We start from the raw sequence: 18,923 nt of genomic DNA, 5'->3' as shown, positions 1-18,923 counted from the left end.
ATGTCCCTTTAACTAGGGGAAACCCTGTCTGACCCTCAACCCAGGGTTTTTGCTGATGGTGCAAATGCCTGAGCCTCCACCCTTTCCTTATCTCCTGCTCAGCCCTAAGCTTAACCCTCCACCCTCCACCCAGTGGGGAGACAAACCACCAAAGCCCCAAACAATAAAGACAGACAGGGAGAACTTAAACTGCACCGCGCCGCATACACACAGGACTATACAGTAATGTGAACAGGGCACAACAAAACACAAATATGGGAAGGCGAGAAGGTAACAATGGATCATACGACACCAGATATGAATCTCTCTCTCTCTCCAACACCTCCACTCCAGACCGGAACCACTTGGTATGACACACAAGCTATAATCGTCGACGCCCATAGGCCAGCACGACTATTTAAAGACCGTGGGCGTGACCAAACATCCAACCTGATCTTCAGCTAGATTAACCCCCGATAGCCTGAGAAACTCAAGCCGGCGCCACTGAGGCTATAGTGGACGGAGGTGGAACTACCTCTGCCTGCCGGACGCTGTGGTGTGAATAGCGTCCGACATGACACTGATACAGTGGCTATGGAAAGTATTCAGACCCCTTTAAATTTTTCACTCTTTGTTTCATTGCAGCCATTTGGTAAATTCAAATTCATATTATCTATTCCTGGCACTGGAGGGGCTTATAAACTTCCGAAGTATATAGTTTGAGGTCTGGGATCTGACAATATGGGGCTAGTTTTCTGACTGTTTCGGATAACATGATACATGATTTTAGTTTTCTTTTTAATTTAGTCTCGTTTGAATATAGGTCAATATTAAATAGTCTCTTGATGAGTCGTCTTTGGTGTGGATGATTAAACCCGTAGAGATGAGAGGCTTGGAGAGTGAGTGTGTACACGTCACCTCACCCTATATACTGAACTGTGGGGTACATGTTTTTTCTATTAGTCACCTTCTGACTAACCTTCAGGGGGTGAATTATGGGTACAGTTTTATATTTGGAATTAATAAGGTTTAGTTTTATCCTTTTGTCAGCAAACATGAGGAATGACAAGAGGCAACCCATTTAAGAAGATTCAATTTTGGTTAAAATTATTCAAACATGAACATAAAAAAGTCTTCTCCCCTATGTGACGTCTCTGATGTTTATTAACAGTTGATTTCCAAGTAAAATATTTCCCACATTAAGAAAATGAAAATGGCTTCTCCTCTGTGTGACTGCTCTGATGTCTAACAAGAAGCACTTTCTGGTTAAAACATTTCCCACATTCTGAACAGGAAATAGGCTTCTCCCCTGTGTGAGTTCTCTGGTGCTTAACACAATTTTATTTATTGCTAAAACATTACCAAAATTCTGAACAAGAAAAAGGCTTCTCCCTTGTGTGAGTTCTCTTGTGGGTAACAAAATTTGATTCATCTGCAAAACATTTCCCACATTCTGAACAAGAAAAAGGCTTCTCCCCCATGTGAGTTCTCTGGTGCTTAACACAATCTGATTTATTGCTAAAACATTTCCCACATTCTGAACATGAAAAAGGCTTCTCCCCTGTGTGAGTTCTCTGGTGGGTAACAAAATTTGATTTCTGTGCAAAACATTTCCCACATTCTAAACATGAAAAAGGCTTTTCCCCTGTGTAGATTCTCTGGTGCTTAACACAATCTGATTTATTGTTAAAACATTTCCCACATTCTGAACATGAAAAAGGCTTCTCCCCTGTGTGAATTCTCTGGTGCTTAACACAATCTGATTTATTGCTAAAACATTTCCCACATTCTGAACATGAAAAAGGCTTCTCCCCTGTGTGGATTCTCTGGTGCTTAACACAATCTGATTTATTGTTAAAACATTTCCCACATTCTGAACAGGAAAAAGGCTTCTCCCCTGTGTGAGTTCTTTGGTGGATAACAAAAATTGATTTCTGTGCAAAATATTTCCCACATTCTGAACATGAAAATGGCTTCTTTGCTTTAGGAGCAGTTTGTTTTTTATTGCCTCTTTGGCGAATTTGATTTTCCTTAGTAGTCGGATCTTTGCTGTAAATGGATGATGATATATCTGGAGTAATGGCATTCACTTCAGTTGTATCTTGTAGGATCTCAAGATCATCAGATTTAAAAATTGAAAATGTCAGCTGTCCCTCTGATCTCTTGGTACAGTTATCTGATAAGATAAAAAAAACAATTATTTTTTAATAAAATCTCCTTGAGTTTTATATTTTTGAACATTTCTACTTAAACTGTCCATAAAAATGTCAAGCTATGTAAAAAACTTTAATTATTTACCAAGACAATGACAGTTCACAGTCTAATAGAAAACCTTGTTGGATGAGCCAGTAGTGTGCGGTGTTCAACTGTTTGTTCATTCTGCCTCCCAAATATCGAATAAAAAGAAACCAATCAATGTTATGTAGGCGAAAATAATACCAATTCTCATCTCACAAAAAACAAGTCCCCACTCAGGTCCATCATCTGTCAATGGAAAAAGAGGTTCCCGCACTATTAGTGGCTCAAAGGCTGTTGAAAAGCAACAAGGTTTCTATAAAGCAATCCAGCAAAATCCGCTCTCACTTCGGAGTCTTGCAGTGTGCGCAAACAACATTTAGGATCCCTGTATTTAGCAATATTATAGTGAGAAGAATCCACTTAATATTTGGTGTGTGTCTCCTGGAGCACAATCTGGGCACTATGTGCTGGGTAATAAAATGGCAAATGTGTAATTTTCACTCTCCAACATCCACTGCATGTTAATTTCCATAAAGTGGCTGTGGAGTCAAAATATTCACTGCTCTTAAGGATTATAACCCTCAGTGAATTAATTTATAAAATGGAATCACTTTATGGGGATTTCTACTATTCTGGTTTTCTGTCATTTAGTTACATTAGGGCTTCTGCATATGGTGTGTCCAATCTCATCTGGGATCTGTTCCTGCTGTCCAGTTGGAGTAATCTGCTCCCTACTCCAGCCAATTGGAAAGTACTATAGTGAGAAGAATCCACTTAATATTTGGTGTGTGTCTCCTGGCGCACAATCTGGGCACTATGTGCTGGGTAATAAAATGGCAAATGTGTAATTTTTCACTCTCCAAGATCCACTGTGTTAATTTCCAGAAAGTGGCTTTGGATTATAACTGTCAGGATCCTGTCAGCGTCCTACAACTGCAGATGATGTGATGTACCTACTGCAGGAATACTTTAGTAGAGGAAAGGAAAACGCAGGTCAGACAAGCAGATGTCATACACGAGAGGGCGGTGCGGTACCAAAGGGACGAGCAGAGAATAGTCAAGTCACAAGCCGAGAGTCATACACGAGAGAGAGGTGCGGTACAAAAGGGACAGGCAGAACTCGTAACAGGGACAGAACCGGATCAAAACCAAACAAGCAACAAGTTATCAGGCAAAAGGCATACGTACACAAGGGGTCAACTAACTCAGCAGAGGGCAGGAGTATAACTGACAACGGACCTAGGTCAAGTGAGCATTAAATAACCGCCCTCTGCCAGATAGGCAGAAACAATTAACCCCCTGTCTGACCAGGACGGGCCAAAGCGAAACCCCGTCATGGATCATGACAGTACCCTCCTCTCAATGGGGGGCCACTGGACCCCCAGGTCTCTTAGGATACTTGGCGTGAAAGGCCTGGACCAACCGATCCGCATGAACCGATTGAGCAGGAACCCACGACCGTTCTTCAGGACCATAGCCTTTCCAATGTACCAGATACTGAAGGGCATGACGGACCAACCTAGAGTCGACAATTCATTCCACCTCGCACTCAGACTGCCCGTCTACCAAAACCGGTGGCGGGGAAGCTGATGATCCCTCCCCACCGGACCTCACAGGTTTCAAAAGGGCCCTATGGAAAACATTGGGGATCCGTAGAGATGGCGGGAGACGCAACCGAAAAGCCACCGGGTTAACCGCTTCTATAATTTCATAGGGACCAATAAATTTAGGTCCAAGCTTCACAGAGGGGACCTTGAGCCTTATATTATTGGTAGATAACCATACCTTATCCCAATCTGAAACACCGGTCCCACGGATCATTTTTTGTCTGCAAAAAATTTAAATTTATCCTGGGCCTTCGCAATGTTACTCTGGACCTCCCGCCATACCTCCCCCAACCGCTGGATAGTCTCATCCGCCCCAGGACACCCAGCGTTCAAACGGGAAAATTCTCCAAAATGTGGATGAAACCCATAATTGCAGAAAAAGGGAGATGTACCCGTAGACTGGTTAATGCGGTTGTTAAACGCAAACTCGGCCAACGGTAACACAGAACACCAATCATTCTGTCAGGCTGAGGTCAAGCAACGCAGAATTTGCTCCAGAGACTGATTGGTCCTCTCGGTCTGCCCATTAGTCTCTGGATGATAAGCGGATGAAAAGGACAGACTAATACCCAACCTCTTACAAAAAGCCCTCCAAAATCAGGAAACAAATTGCACTCCTCTATCAGACACCACATTCAAGGGTACACCATGCAACCGCACCACATGCTCAACAAACAATCTGGACAATGTTTCCGCATTAGGTAGAGCTGCCAAAGGTACAAAATGTGCCTGTTTACTAAACCTGTCCACCACAACCCAAGCGACGGCATTACCCTTGGAGGGGGGAAGGTTGGTGATGAAATCCATGGACAAATGCGTCCATGGTCTCTCAGGAATTGGCAGTGGTACCAATTCCCCGGCCGGCCGGTTATGGGTGGTTTTTGCACGGGCACAAACATCACATGCAGACACATATTCCCCAGCATCAGAGGCTAAAGAAGACCACCAAAATACTCTAGCAATGGCCTTCTGGGTAGCCAAGATCCCTGGATGTCCACCCAGAACTGAGTCATGGAACTCCCGGAGGACCTTGAGACAAAACCGAGCTGGCACAAAAAGTTTATCCACCGGCTTAGCCGGAGGTGCAAGAGACTGGACTTCCCAAATCTCCTGTTCCAACATATTAGAGACACCTGCCACCACCACCCCAGGCTGAAGAATGGAGGATGGAGGTTCGGGGGGGACACCGGATCTAGACTGCGTGACAAGGCATCAGCTCTGACATTTTTGGATCCTGGCTGAAAAGTGATCGAGAAGTTGAATCGGGAAAAAAAAGTGACCATCTAGCCTGTCTGGGAGTCAACCTTTTAGCTGACTCAATGTAAGCTAGGATTTTGTGATCTGTAATTACAGTTATAGGATGGACAGCCCCCTCCAAAAAATGCCTCTATTCTTCAAAAGGTCAACTTTACGACCAGAAGTTCTCGATTCCCAACATCATAGTTCCTCTCCGCGGGGGAGAATTTCTTCAAGAAAAAGGCGCAAGTTCTCAAATTGGTCAAAGTGGCGGGTCCCTGGGACAATACCGCCCCCACCCCCACCTCTGAGGCATCTACCTCAACAATAAATGGTTCAGATGGGTCCGGTTGAATAAGAACCGGAGCAGACATGAAACATTTTTTCAAAAACTGCGGCTGACCAATTCTTGATATCGGCCCCCTTTTGAGTCATGTCTGTGAGGGGTTTAACCACCTGTGAGAACCCCCTTATAAACTTGTGATAATAATTGGCGAATCCTAGGAAATGCTGCAGAGCCTTCAAATCACAAGGTTGAACCCACTCGACAATGGCCTGCACCTTATTAGGATCCATGCGAAACCCTTCAGCAGACACAATGAACCCCAGAAAAGACAGCTCCTGAACAAACAATAAACATTTCTCCAGTTTAGCAAAGAGACAGTTCTCCTGAAGTCTTTGGAGAACTGCCTGAACATGACCAATGTGAACCTGTTTATCAGGAGAGTAGATCAATATGTCATCCAAATACACCACCATAAACCATCCAATAAAATCAGAGAACACATGATTTATGAAATTTTGGAAGACCGCTGGAGCATTGGTCAGACCGAAAGGCATGACCAAATTTTCAAACAACACTTCAGTAGTGAGAAAAGCAGTTTTACACTCATCTCCATCTCGGACTCGGATAAGGTTATACACTCCCCGCAGATCTAATTTCGAAAACCACTTAGCTCCGGACAACTGGTTGCATAAATTAGGAATAAGTGGGAGGTATACGTATTTCTCACATTTATCTTATTTAACTCACAGAAATCGAGGCATGGGCGTAAACCACCGTCTTTTTTCTTTACAAAAAAGAACCCCGCTGCCACGGGAGAAACAGAAAGACGAATGTGTCCCTTACGGAGACTCTCGGAAATGTATTCCTTCATCGCAGCCCATTCTGGACCCGAAAGGTTATACAAGCGGGCCTTGGGCAATTTAGCACCTGGAACCAGGTCAATGGCACAATCAAAAGGGCGGTGTGGTCGTAAAACCTCAGCCTCTTTTTCGGAGAAAACATCCGTATAGTCTTTTAGGCACTCCGGAATACCTTCCAGACCCACGGACGACACAAGACACAGTAACCAGACATTTTTCAGAACAATAGGGACCCCATTTAACAATGTCCCGAGATTCCCAATTAATCACAGGATTATGTAATTGTAACCAGGGGAACCCCAACACCAGTCCAGCAGGCAGGTTGTCCATAACAAAACATGAAATATGTTCCTGGTGTAAGGAACTCACTTTAAGGAGAAACTCTTCTGTACGAAATATGACATCATTTTTAGCCAGTGGTGTTTTGTTAATGGCAACAACGTGGATAGGAGTCTCCAGCCTAACTGTCCCTAACTTACACCTGGACATCAAGTCAGAGTCAATAAAGTTCGACGACGATCCGCAATCCACGAAAGCAGAAGTGGGTGTGGAGACACTCCCACAACAAAGTTCCACTTGCAATAACATTTTTGAAAATGGAGAAAAAGATACCTGAGAGCCTGAGTGACCTCCACGACAATCACCCGGGCTCAGTCGCTTGCAGGTTGGTGGACAAGAAGGGCAATCCTTTTTCCAATGTCCGGAATCCCACAGAAAAAAAAGCACTTTCCCAAGTGCCGTTGTCTCTTTCCTTTCTCCTTGAAGTCGATGGTTCCCATCTCCATGGTTTCCAATGTAAGACTGGCTCCCCTTCCTTGAGAAAATAATGGGGTTTGAACCTGCATCATTCCCCTGGCCCGTAGCCTGCGATCCATTCAGGCGGCTTGTGTCATAGCCTCCTCCAGGGAATCAGGCGGAGGGTGGAGAGCCAAGGCATCTTTCAGATGTTCAGACAGGCCTCTATGGAACAAACCCTGGAGGGCGGCATCATTCCAGCAGACCTCAGCAGCCCAGCGTCTGAACTCTGAGCAGAACCACTCGGCTGAGTGCTTCCCCTGACACACGCTCATCACCCTGTCCTCAGCCATACGCATCCGATCAGGCTCATCATAAATATGCCCCAAGGCCTCAAAAAATTCATCCACAGTCATACACTCAGGGGCAGTGGTAGGAAGGGAGAAAGCCCAAACCTGGGGAGCTCCCCTTAACAGAGACATAATGACCCCCACTCTCTGACTTTCATCCCCAGAAGAGTATGGTCTCAATGAAAAAAAAACTTACAGCCCTCCTTGAACACTTTGAATTCCCTTTTATCTCCAGAAAAAGAATCCGGTAACTTAATCGGAGATTCAGGGGAAATTACTGTAACCTCCCGAGCCCCTGATGACAAAACCCCCTGCACAGTGTCAGCGATCAGCTGCTGAGACTGAGCCAGGGCTAGTTGTTACCCCAGGAGTCTCTGAGACATCTGAGTCAGGTGCTTTAACTGCTCAAAAAGAGCATGCATAGGATCCATCACACACATAGGAGAAAGGGAGCAGAGAACAAAAATGGTAACGGTCAGTTATAATGTCAGGATCCTGTCAGCGTCGGCAACTGCCACGGCTGAGCAGGCTGACTTACCCACACTGTGGGAGAGCACGGGGACCAACACGGGAATGAAGGTTTAAACAGACAGGACCTGAGGCACGGAAAATAGTAAGGAGTACCAGGACCTACGATCATGTGACGGTAGGGTCGGGGCTTAGCGTCCTAATACTGCAGATGATGTGCTGTACCTACTGCAGGAATACTTTAGAAGAGGAAAGAAAAATGCAGGTCAGATAAGCAGAAGTCTTACACGAGAGGGTGGTGCGGTACCAAAGGGACGAGCAGAGAATAGTCAAGTCACAAGCCGAGAGTCACACATGAGAGAGAGGTGCGGTACAAAAGGGACAGAACTGGATCAAAACCAAACAAGCAACAAGTTATCAGGCACAAGGCACACGTACACAAGGGGTCAACTAACTCAGCCGAGGGCAGGAGTATAACTGACACCGGACCTAGGTCAAGTGAGCATTAAATAGCCGCCCTCTGCCAGAGAGAGGCAGAAACAATTAACCCTGTCTGACCAGGACGGGCCAAAGCGAAATCGTGTCCTGGATCATGACAATAACCCTCAGTAAATTAATTTATAAAATGGAATCACTTTATGGGGATTTCTACTATTCTGGTTTTTGGTCATTTAGTTATATTAGAGCTTCTGCATATGATGTGTCCAATCTCATCTGGGATCTGTTCCTGCTGTCCAGCTGGAGTAATCTGCTCCCTACTTCAGCCAATTGGAAAGTACCACACTCTACTAAAGCTCAAAGCACATGGCCAGAATCTGCCAAATACAGCGCTGTTCTCCTCAGGTTCAGTCCTCTGTGCTCAGCTTGTGGCTTGTGTATTTGTTTCCTGTTGTGACCGTGGCCCGTTTACTGACTACTCTTGCGTCTTCTGATTCTGTATTCTGTCCTTCTGGTTCTGACCCAGCTACGTGACTATTCTTCTTGCCATCTAACACCACAGAATAGCAGGTAACACCATGGTCCAAGCCTAGGGGTCCCTGTGTAAGTCCAGATTCATGTAATGGCGTTAAAGGGCGATGAGCAAGGCAATCCTTGGGATATGGAAAGCAGAGAAGATAGTGCCAAGCATGTTCATGGAGGACATCTTTTGAGCTGCCAGGTGGCCATGAACAGTGCTCCCAATATATTGTGTCTGCAAATTATTCCAGCTAGATCTGCATTCAAATAGCTAAATGGCGCTCCTTCCCTTCTGAACACTGCCATGTGCCCAGACAGTAGTGTACAACCATATATAGGGTACAGTGCGAAGCTGGAAAATAATTTGTAACATCCATTTGTTTTCTATTATCCTTTGTGAAGAATTCCAAAGTTACCACCACATAAAGTGACACACGTCAGATATTAAAAATGGGGCCTGATTAGGAACTACTGAAATGATCAACCTCAACAGTCTCCATCAGTAATAAATGAGTAACTAGTGGTGAAACCTCTCTGGTGTAATTAGAGTATGGGGCTCGGAGACTTCACAATCTATACTATCCTAAGCTCCAATATTTTCTGTCAGATGAGTTTCAAGAAGAAATATTAGGAATTTAAAGAGAACTGTGTATAAGGCCGGGTCACACGTCCTGATACTTCCAGTACCGATTTTTCTGGTCCATGTGCATAATACTTGGGCACATGTCTGACAACAGTGTGCAGCATCAGTACCACATGTACAGCCGGCAAGGAATAAGCACTACAGTAAGTGCTGTTCCCCGGTGGCAGGTGCTGAAGACGCTCTCATCATTCTCCCCTGCTCTGCCGGCGGGGGGAATGATGAGAGTTATATTAAGGTCAGAATGATGACCGCAGGTGGAGGCTTTTGGGAGTATTACTCTCATCATCCTACACCTGCTGCTAAGAACAGTGACAGCAGGAGCGGATGATGGGAGTATTCCTCACCCGCAACTTGTGCTATAACTAAAAAAATAAATGAAAAAACGGCGTGGGTCCTGCTGTATTTTCAATAACCAGTCTGACAAAACTCACAACTGGAGGCTGCAACCCTCAGCTGTCAGCTTCAGCAAGACTGGTTATCAAGAATAGAGGGGTCCCCACACTGTTTTTTTAATTATTTAAATAAATAATTTAAAACAACGGAGTGTGTGCCCCCCATTTTTGAGAACCAGCCTTGCTAAAGCTGAAAACTGGGGGCTTGTATTCTCAGACTTGTAAGGGGCCATGGATATTGACCCCCCAGTCTAAAAAAAGCAGCCTGCAGCTGCCCAGAAAAGGCACATCTATTAGATGCGCCAATTCTTGCCCTTTTCCCAGCTCTTCCCACTTGCCCTGTAGTGGTGGCAAGTGGGGTTCATATTTGTGGGGTTGATGTCACCCTTGTATTATCAGGTGACATCAAGCCCACGGCTTAGTAATGGAGAGGTGTCTATAAGACACCTATCCATTACTAATATTATAGTTATATGGTAAATAAAGACACAGCCAGAATAAAGTCTTTTATTAGAAATAAAACAAAACACAGTTTTCGTTTTTTATTTAAAGATAACAGAGAATTCTCACAGTGATCTGCTGTGAAGTCACTTAGCTTGAACTGTGGTGACCTCATCACTGACTTTTTACCACGGTCCTGAGGTCAATGCGGTTCAGCCTGGCTGGAAACCTCGATGATGTCACTGCTGGTCAATGATGCTGCGCTTGCTCATTCACCAGTGGCTCTCAGCCTGGACAGTTGCATCTTGGCACCGTCCAGGTTGGAAACTAATTATCCCCCAGACATAGATTACGGCGTGGGACAGAACGACAGACAGGAATGGTATATTGTTTTTTTTTTTATTTTTAATACAGGAGAACGAGGTCTTCGGTGGAAGTAGGCATTAGGTGAGTATAACTGTGTTTGTTATTTTTAATTAAAAAAGAAAAAACGTTTTATTTCTAATAAAAGACATTATTCTGGCTGTGTCTTTATTTACCATGTAACTATGAGGTTAGTAATGGATAGACACCTCTCCATTACTAAGCTGTGGGCTTGATGTCACCTGACAATACAAATGTGACATCAACCCCTCAAATATGAGCCCCACTTGCCACTGCTACAGGGCAAGTGGGAAGACCTGGGAAAACCATTGGAATTGGCGCATCTAATAGATGTGCCTTTTCTGGGCAGGTGAGGGCTGGTTGTTTAATCTGTATTTGTAGTTTTCAGTTAATGAGATTCTCGTGCTTCGGGGTGGGGTGTGGGAGTGGCTGTGGGCGGGGCCTTGTGTGTTGCTCTGTGTAAATAATCATCTGTATTGGCTCATGACACTGATCCTTCAGTGACCTGCCCCCTATTTTACATAAAAAATTACATCCAGAAAAATGTCACTGGCGATGGCGGCACCTGCACAGTAGCATCTATAAGTAAGAGATAGATGTTACTGGACAGGCACCGCCAGTGTCATATGCAAATTTTTTCTAAGATTCACAATAGCCATAGTATTATAGGCTGTTATGAATGCGTGACCGAGGAGGACAACAAAAAGCTAAGTCCCAGAAAACCAGAGCGGTTGGTAACTATGCAGATTGCAGATCCCTGCTCCTAACCACACAACTAGCAGTAGCAGTGGAGCGTTCCTACGATGATCTAGATGCCTCGTCACCGCCGGAGGACTACATAAGCCTAAAGCAAGAAAAGGGAAAAAATAACTGCCCCAGAGCAGACACCAAAGGAATAGACAGCCCCCACACATGTATTGACGGTGAAACAAGATGAAAACACAAACACAGGCAGGAAAATAGGCTGAGCAAACGATGGGGCCCAAACTAACTATAAAGGATATGAAAGGAAAGACACTGTCTGCAATCTGCCAAAAACCCTACAAAAATAATGTCCAACACTTCTAATAACAAAATTAACCCAGAAGTCACTAGACTTCTCCCACTATATCAGCACTCTGAAATATTCTGAGACAGAGCAAAAAGATGCCAATCTAATAAGGGACTAAAAAGCAAGTTGGCAAATACAGATAAATAGGAGTAGAAATTCAGCACAGCCCCAGCCGGGGCTGGCTGAACACACAAAAAACTGAATAGACCAACAAAATCAAGTGTGAACATTAGCAAAAACACTTAGCTTGAAAAGGCTGGAACAGAGCTGAAAACCAAAACCTGGAAAGCAGAAGCCATCACCAGCACAGACTAGGGCGTCGGCTGTCTTAAATCCAGTCTGATTCCTTAGCTCCAATTGTCATCCTCATTATCAGGTGGCAGATCTCTACTGATAAAATCAGCCTCACTACCTCCTGTTACCACCAGAGGGAGTCTGGAAGGAGAACTCACTGCTGGTGGACCAGAGAATGAACTCACAACAGTACCCCCCTTGAGGAGGGGTCACCGAACCCTCATCCATGCCACCAGGCCGATCAGGATGGGCCCGGTGAAAAGCACGAACCAATCTATTGGCATGAATATCAGAGGCAGAGACCCAAGAATTATCCTCCTGGCCATAACCCTTCCATTTGACCAAATACTGGAGTCTCCATCTAACCAAACGAGAATCCAATATTTTCTCTACCTCATATTCCATATTGCCTTTAACCAATACAGGGTCAGGAGGTGCTGCCATAGGAACCACAGGCTCAACAAACCTCTTCAACAGTGATTTATGAAATACGTTATGGATCTTGAACGTAACTGGAAGAGCCAATCGAAAAGAAACAGGATTAAGAATCTCCAAAATTTTATAAGGTCCAATAAATCTTGGCTTAAATTTTGGAGATGCAACCTTCATAGGAATATTCTTAGATGACAACCAAACCATATCACCCACTTTAAACCGGGGACCAATGGTCCTACGTCGGTTGGAAAATCGCTGGGCCTTTTCCTGAGAGAGTGACAACTTATCCACTACTTGGTCCCATATCTGCTGCATTCTCTCAACCACAGTGTCCACACCTGGGCAGGACGAAGCGTCCACTTGCCCTGAAGAGAATCGAGGATGAAACCCAAAACTACAGAAAAAGGGTGACATAAAAGTGGCAGAACTAGCTCTATTGTTCAGCGCGAATTCGGCCAAGGGCAAAAATGAAACCCAATCATCCTGATCAGCAGATATAAAACATCTTAAATAAGACTCCAAGGTCTGGTTTATTCTCTCAGTCTGCCCATTAGTCTGGGGATGAAACGCTGAGGAGAAGGATAACTGAATTCCCAGATTGGAACAAAAGGCTTTCCAGAATCTGGAAACAAACTGGGCTCCTCTGTCCGACACAATGTTCTCAGGAATCCCATGTAACCGAACCACCTGTTGTAAAAACAAGGGCACCAACTCAGCAGAAGATGGCAACTTTGGGAATGGTACAAGATGGACTATCTTCGAAAATCTATCACAAATCACCCAGATAACAGTCATTCTCTGAGAAACAGGAAGATCAGAAATAAAATCCATTGAGATAAGGGTCCATGGCCTCTTGGGCAATGGCAGGGGCATCAGCAACCCACTAGAACGAGAACAGGGTTTAGACCGAGAACAAGTCCCACAGAACTGCACAAAATTCCTGACATCACGAGATAAGGCGGGCCACCAAAAAGACCGACTCACCAAATCTCTGGTACCAAAAATACCTGGATGACCAGCTAATGCGGAGCAATGAACTTCAGACATCACTCTCTTTCTCCACTGGTCAGGAACATACAATTTTCCCATAGGGCAACGCTCAGGTTTATCCTCCTGAAATTCCTCCAGGGTGTGTCTCAAATCGGGCGAAATGGCAGAAAGAACTACCCCCTCACCTAGGATGGTAGTAGGCTCAGTCACATTAAGAGAATCAGCAAAGAAACTCCTAGAAAGAGCATCTGCCTTAACATTCTTAGTGCCCGGAAGAAAAGAGACCACAAAATTAAAACGCGTGAAAAACAAGGCCCATCTAGCCTGTCTAGGATTCAAGCGTTTGGCCGACTCCAGATAAATCAAATTCTTGTGATCGGTGAGGACCACAACTTGATGTCTAGCTCCCTCCAACCAATGTCTCCACTCCTCAAATGCCCACTTCATGGCCAAGAATTCCCGATTCCCCACGTCATAGTTGCGTTCAGATGGGGAGAACTTAGGAGAAAAGAAGGCACAAGGATTCATCTTAGAAGTCACAGGGTCTTTTGGGGACAACACAGCTCCTGAACCAATCTCAGAAGCATCTACCTCCACCTGAAATGGAAGTGAGACATGAGGTTGCCATAAAACTGGAGCTGAAGTAAATCTCCGCTTAAGCTCCTGAAATGCTGAGACAGCCTCAGGAGACCAATTCAGCACATCAGCGCCCTTCTTGGTCAGATCAGTCAGTGGTTTGACAATACCAGAAAAATTACCTATAAATTTACGATAGAAATTAGCAAAACCCAAAAACTTCTGGAGAGCCTTCAAAGAAGTAGGCTGAACCCAATCATAAATGGCCTGTACCTTGGCCGGGTCCATTTCAATAGTCGACAGAGACAAGATAAATCCCAAAAATGAAATCCTCTGTACACCAAAGAGGCATTTCGATCCCTTAACAAACAGGGAATTCTCCCTCAAAATCCGGAACACAGTCCGGACATGTTCCACATAAGAATGCCAATCACTAGAAAAAATCAATATATGATCCAGATAGATGATCAAAAACTTATCCACAAGGTCTCGGAAAATATCATTCATAAAGGACTGGAAGACAGAAGGGGCATTAGTGAGCCCAAAAGGCATCACCAGGTACTCAAAATGTCCCTCCGGAGTATTAAACGCCATCTTCCATTCATTCCTGTGCTTGATGCGAATAAGATTATACGCCCCCCTGAGGTCAAGCTTAGTAAACCAGCAGGCACTCTTAACTCTGGGGAATAAATTAGACATCAGAGGTAACGGGTACTGATATTTAACCGTCATCTTGTTAAGGGAACGATAATCAATACACGGTCTTAATGAACCATCTTTCTTGGCCACAAAAAAAAACCCAGTACTTAAAGGTGATGAGGATGGTCTAATATGACCCTTCTCCAACGACTCCTTAATATAGGATCGCATAGCATCATGTTCGGGTACTGATAAGTTGAAAAGCCGACCCTTGGGAAATTTACACCCAGGCATCAACTCAATTGCACAGTCATAACTCCTATGAGGAGGCAAAGACGCAGACTTACTCTCACTAAATACATCAGAAAAATCGGCCAGATAATCAGGAATATCATGAGACTGAGGAGAGGTGGAGAAAACAGGAGCGTCCCTAAGAACACATTGACAGCCCCAACTTACCACAGACCCAGATTTCCAATCCAAAACAGGATCATGAGTTTGCAACCAGGGAAAACCCAGAACAATAGTATCATGCAAATTATGCAGCACCAGAAATTTACAATTTTCTTGGTGGTCTGGGGCGACCCGCATTATCACCTGGGTCCAAAACTGAGGTTTATTCTCCACCAAAGGAGTAGCATCAATACCCCTCAAAGGAATAGGCGTCCGCAGAGGCGTCATGGACAAACCACAATGTTTAGCAAAGTCCAAATCCATCAGATTCAACGCTGCTCCAGAATCCACAAAAGCCTTAGTGGAAAACGTGGATAAGGAGCAGATCAGAGTAATTGCCAAAAGGAACTTAGGTTGTACACCACCCACATCAAATGTGTGTGCAAAACGTTTCTCTCATTTAGGGCAGACAGAAATAGTATGAGAGGCGTCTCCACAGAAAAAAACACAGCTTAGTACGCCTTCTAAACTCCCGATGTTGCGCCCTAGACAAAACCCCATCACATTGCATAGGTTCAGACATTTGTTCAAAAGGTGGCAGCGCTTCCCGTTTAGTTTTACGTTCACGTAAACGCTGATAAACTTGAATGGCTAATGACAGAGAATTATCCAGACCAGAGGGAACAGGAAATCCCACCATAACATCTTTTACGGTCTCTGATAAACCCTTCCGAAATAGAGCTGCCAATGCACTATCATTCCATGCAGTGGGGACCACCCACTTTCTTAATTTTTGACAGTATAACTCTGCAGAATCCTGACCCTGGTTTAATGCCAACAGGGTTCTCTCAGCTTGATCAACAGCATTAGCTTCATCATACAACAACCCCAAGGCTTGAAAAAATGCATCCACATTAGTCAAAATAGGATTTTCAGGTTTCAGAGAAAAAGCCCAATCCTGGGGATCGCCGCGCAGCAAGGAGATGACAATTTTAACCTGCTGCACAGAGCTCCCCAATGAGTTAGGCTTCAAGGCTAGAAATAATTTACAATTATTCTTAAAATTCAAAAATTTAGACAGATCCCCAGAAAACACATCAGGAGTGGGGATCTTAGGTTCAGCAGCATGTGACTGAATGAGGTAAGTGGAAATTCCCTGCACTTCAGCAGCAAGTTGCTCCACACGATCAGACAATTGCTTAATCTCCATTAGGAAAAAAAAAAAAAATCCTCCTACGGCCCCAAAAAAAAAGGAAAAAATATATATAAAAAAAATTCTGACACTTTTTTTTCTTTCTTTTTTTTAAACAATTTTTTCCTGCTTTTGAGTTCCTTAGAATCTGCGGTATGGCTGGTGATTCTGTTATGAATGAGTCACCGAGGAGGACAACAAAAAGCTAAGTCCCAGAAAACCAGAAAGGTTGGTAACTATGCAGATTGCAGATCCCTGATCCTAACCACACAACTAGCAGTAGCAGTGGAGCGTTCCTTCGATGATCTAGACGCCTCGTCACCGCCGGAGGACTACATAAGCCTAAAGCAAGAAAAGGGGAAAACTAACTGCCCCAGAGCAGACCCCAAAGGAATAGACAGCCCCCACACATGTATTGATGGTGAAACAAGGTGAAAACACAAACACAGGCAGGAAAATAGGCTGAGCAAACGATGGGGCCCAAACTAACTATAGAGGAAAGGAAAGGAAAGACACTGTCTGCAATCTGCCAAAAACCCTACAAAAATAATGTCCAACACTTCTGATAACAAAATTAACCCAGAAGTCACTAGACTTCTCCCACTATATCAGCACTCTGAAATATTCTGAGACAGAGCAAAAAGATGCCAATCTAATAAGGGACTAAAAAGCAAGTTGGCAAATACAGATAAATAGGAGTAGAAATTCAGCACAGCCCCAGCCGGGGCTGGCTGAACACACAAAAAACTGAATAGACCAGCAAAATCAAGTGTGAACATTAGCAAAAACACTTAGCTTGAAAAGGCTGGAACAGAGCTGAAAACCAAGACCTGGAAAGCAGAAGCAATCACCAGCACAGACTAGGGCGTCGGCTGTCTTAAATCCAGTTTAAGATTCCTGAGGTCCAATCGTCATCCTCATTATCATGTGGCAGATCTCTACTGATTAAATCAGCCTCACTACCTCCTGTTACCACCAGAGGGAGTCTGGAAGGAGAACTCACTGCTGGTGGACCAGAGAATGAACTCACAACAATAGGCATTATCAACAATAATATCAACACTATTATATGCATTATGAAATAATGGGGGGCAGGTCAGTGAGGGATCAGAGACCTGTCAAAAGCCAATACAGATGAATATGTAAATCAAAAAGAAAAAAATAGAATGGCACTAAGAAACAGTCTACTTACTGGTGGAGTGGGTGGACTCTGAGTCAGCAACACTTTGCATGGTGAAAGCACGGTAGTGAAGGTGCTTGCTTGAAGAAGCACACAAGACAATCCAAAAAAATATGGAAAAAAGCAGCACACGCCGTTTACCGTATCATAAAAAACCCTTTAAAGTCCTTTATTTCAGAAAAGCATACATGGACAAGGTTTGTGAGGGCAGGATAAGTGCAGGCAAGAAACAGGACTATGGCCGTTTTGTGCTGCTTTTTTCCTTATTTTTTGGACAGATGTGATGATTACATATTCATCACATAAAGCCGCGCCCCGAAGCAGGAGAATCTCATTAACTGAAAACTACAAATAAAGATTAAACAACAACCACAAGACGGATTTCATCACCAGGTATCACTGTAATCAGTATAACGGCACTGACCTGACAGTGTCTGTAGGTTACTGTGCACAATCCTGCTGACAGGGGCACTTTAAATTTAGATCTTAGGCATTTGGAAGAGGTGATGGAGAGATTTTTTTTTAAGACTATCAGGGAGTTACAGACTCACATTTGGCAGGAAGGCCGATCCCACCACAATCAAACTATCATACAGAATGAACAGGTTAAAAAAGACATAGAATAAAAAAATATGTTACATCCCCAACAACAACGTATGTACGAGTTGCCCTCATTTATGGTGGACCATTGGAGCTACTATGAATCCTGACCAGAAGATTAGAGAAAATAATATTGCTCCCCATTTCAGGAGAGATTGTGCAGTAATCTGAATTCCTTAGGATCAGAAACAATGTAATTTATGACGTGGAGTGACTCCATGACACCAGGGCTGGAGCCAACACATCTCCTGCAGGCGGGAATAAATGTATATTCCAGCCATCAGCCACGCACAGCTTAGAGATCTATCATGGCACAGGTGGAATGTTTGTCCTGGAGATTATCACAATCCTCCTTGAAATTACCGTATTTTTTGGACTATAAGACGCACCTAGGTTTTACAAGCAGAAATTAGGGGAAAAAAATGAAGCAAAAAATGTGGTCAATTCTGTACTTAATATCCCCTATCCTGGTATATATGGCCCCCTCATCCCCATTCTGATACCAATGGTCCCCCTCATCCCCTATCCTGGTATATATGGCCCCCTTATCCCCTATCCTGGTATACATGGATCCCTCATCCCTATCCTGGTATGCATGGCCCCCCTCATCTCCATCCTGGTATACATGGATCCCTCATCCCTATCCTGGTATGCATGGATCCCTCATCTCCATCCTGGTATACATGGATCCCTCATCCCTATCCTGGTATACATGGATCCCTCATCCCTATCCTGGTATGCATGGCCTCATCCCTATCCTGGTATGCATGCCCCCTCATTCCTATCCTGACAGGAATGATCACCCTCATCCCTATCCTGGTATACATGGCCCCCTTATCCCCTATCCTGGTATACATGGATCCCTCATCCCTATCCTGGTATGCATGGATCCCTCATCTCCATCCTGGTATACATGGATCCCTCATCCCTATCCTGGTATACATGGATCCCTCATCCCTATCCTGGTATGCATGGCCTCATCCCTATCCTGGTATGC

General features: G+C 44.3%; 1 protein-coding gene across 1 annotated transcript in view; it reads right to left on the bottom strand.

The window, feature by feature from the left end:
* Positions 1 to 1,125: 1,125 nt before the first annotated feature.
* LOC141078246 (uncharacterized) overlaps positions 1,126 to 18,923 on the bottom strand; it is a 53,264-nt gene continuing 35,466 nt past the window's right edge. Inside the window, exon 3 of the mRNA XM_073565071.1 lies at positions 1,126 to 2,155. Within this exon, the coding sequence (XP_073421172.1) occupies positions 1,338 to 2,155 (818 nt within the window). The 3' untranslated portion in view covers positions 1,126 to 1,337. The remainder of the gene's footprint in view (positions 2,156 to 18,923) is intronic.

The sequence above is a fragment of the Dendrobates tinctorius genome, unplaced genomic scaffold, assembly GCF_039654945.1.
Source record: "Dendrobates tinctorius isolate UK_male_01 unplaced genomic scaffold, ASM3965494v1 ptg000530l, whole genome shotgun sequence".
NCBI classification, from domain to species: domain Eukaryota; kingdom Metazoa; phylum Chordata; class Amphibia; order Anura; family Dendrobatidae; genus Dendrobates; species Dendrobates tinctorius.
The sequence above is the reverse complement of the archived record's forward strand: the minus strand, read 5'-3'. Positions and strand labels throughout refer to the sequence as shown.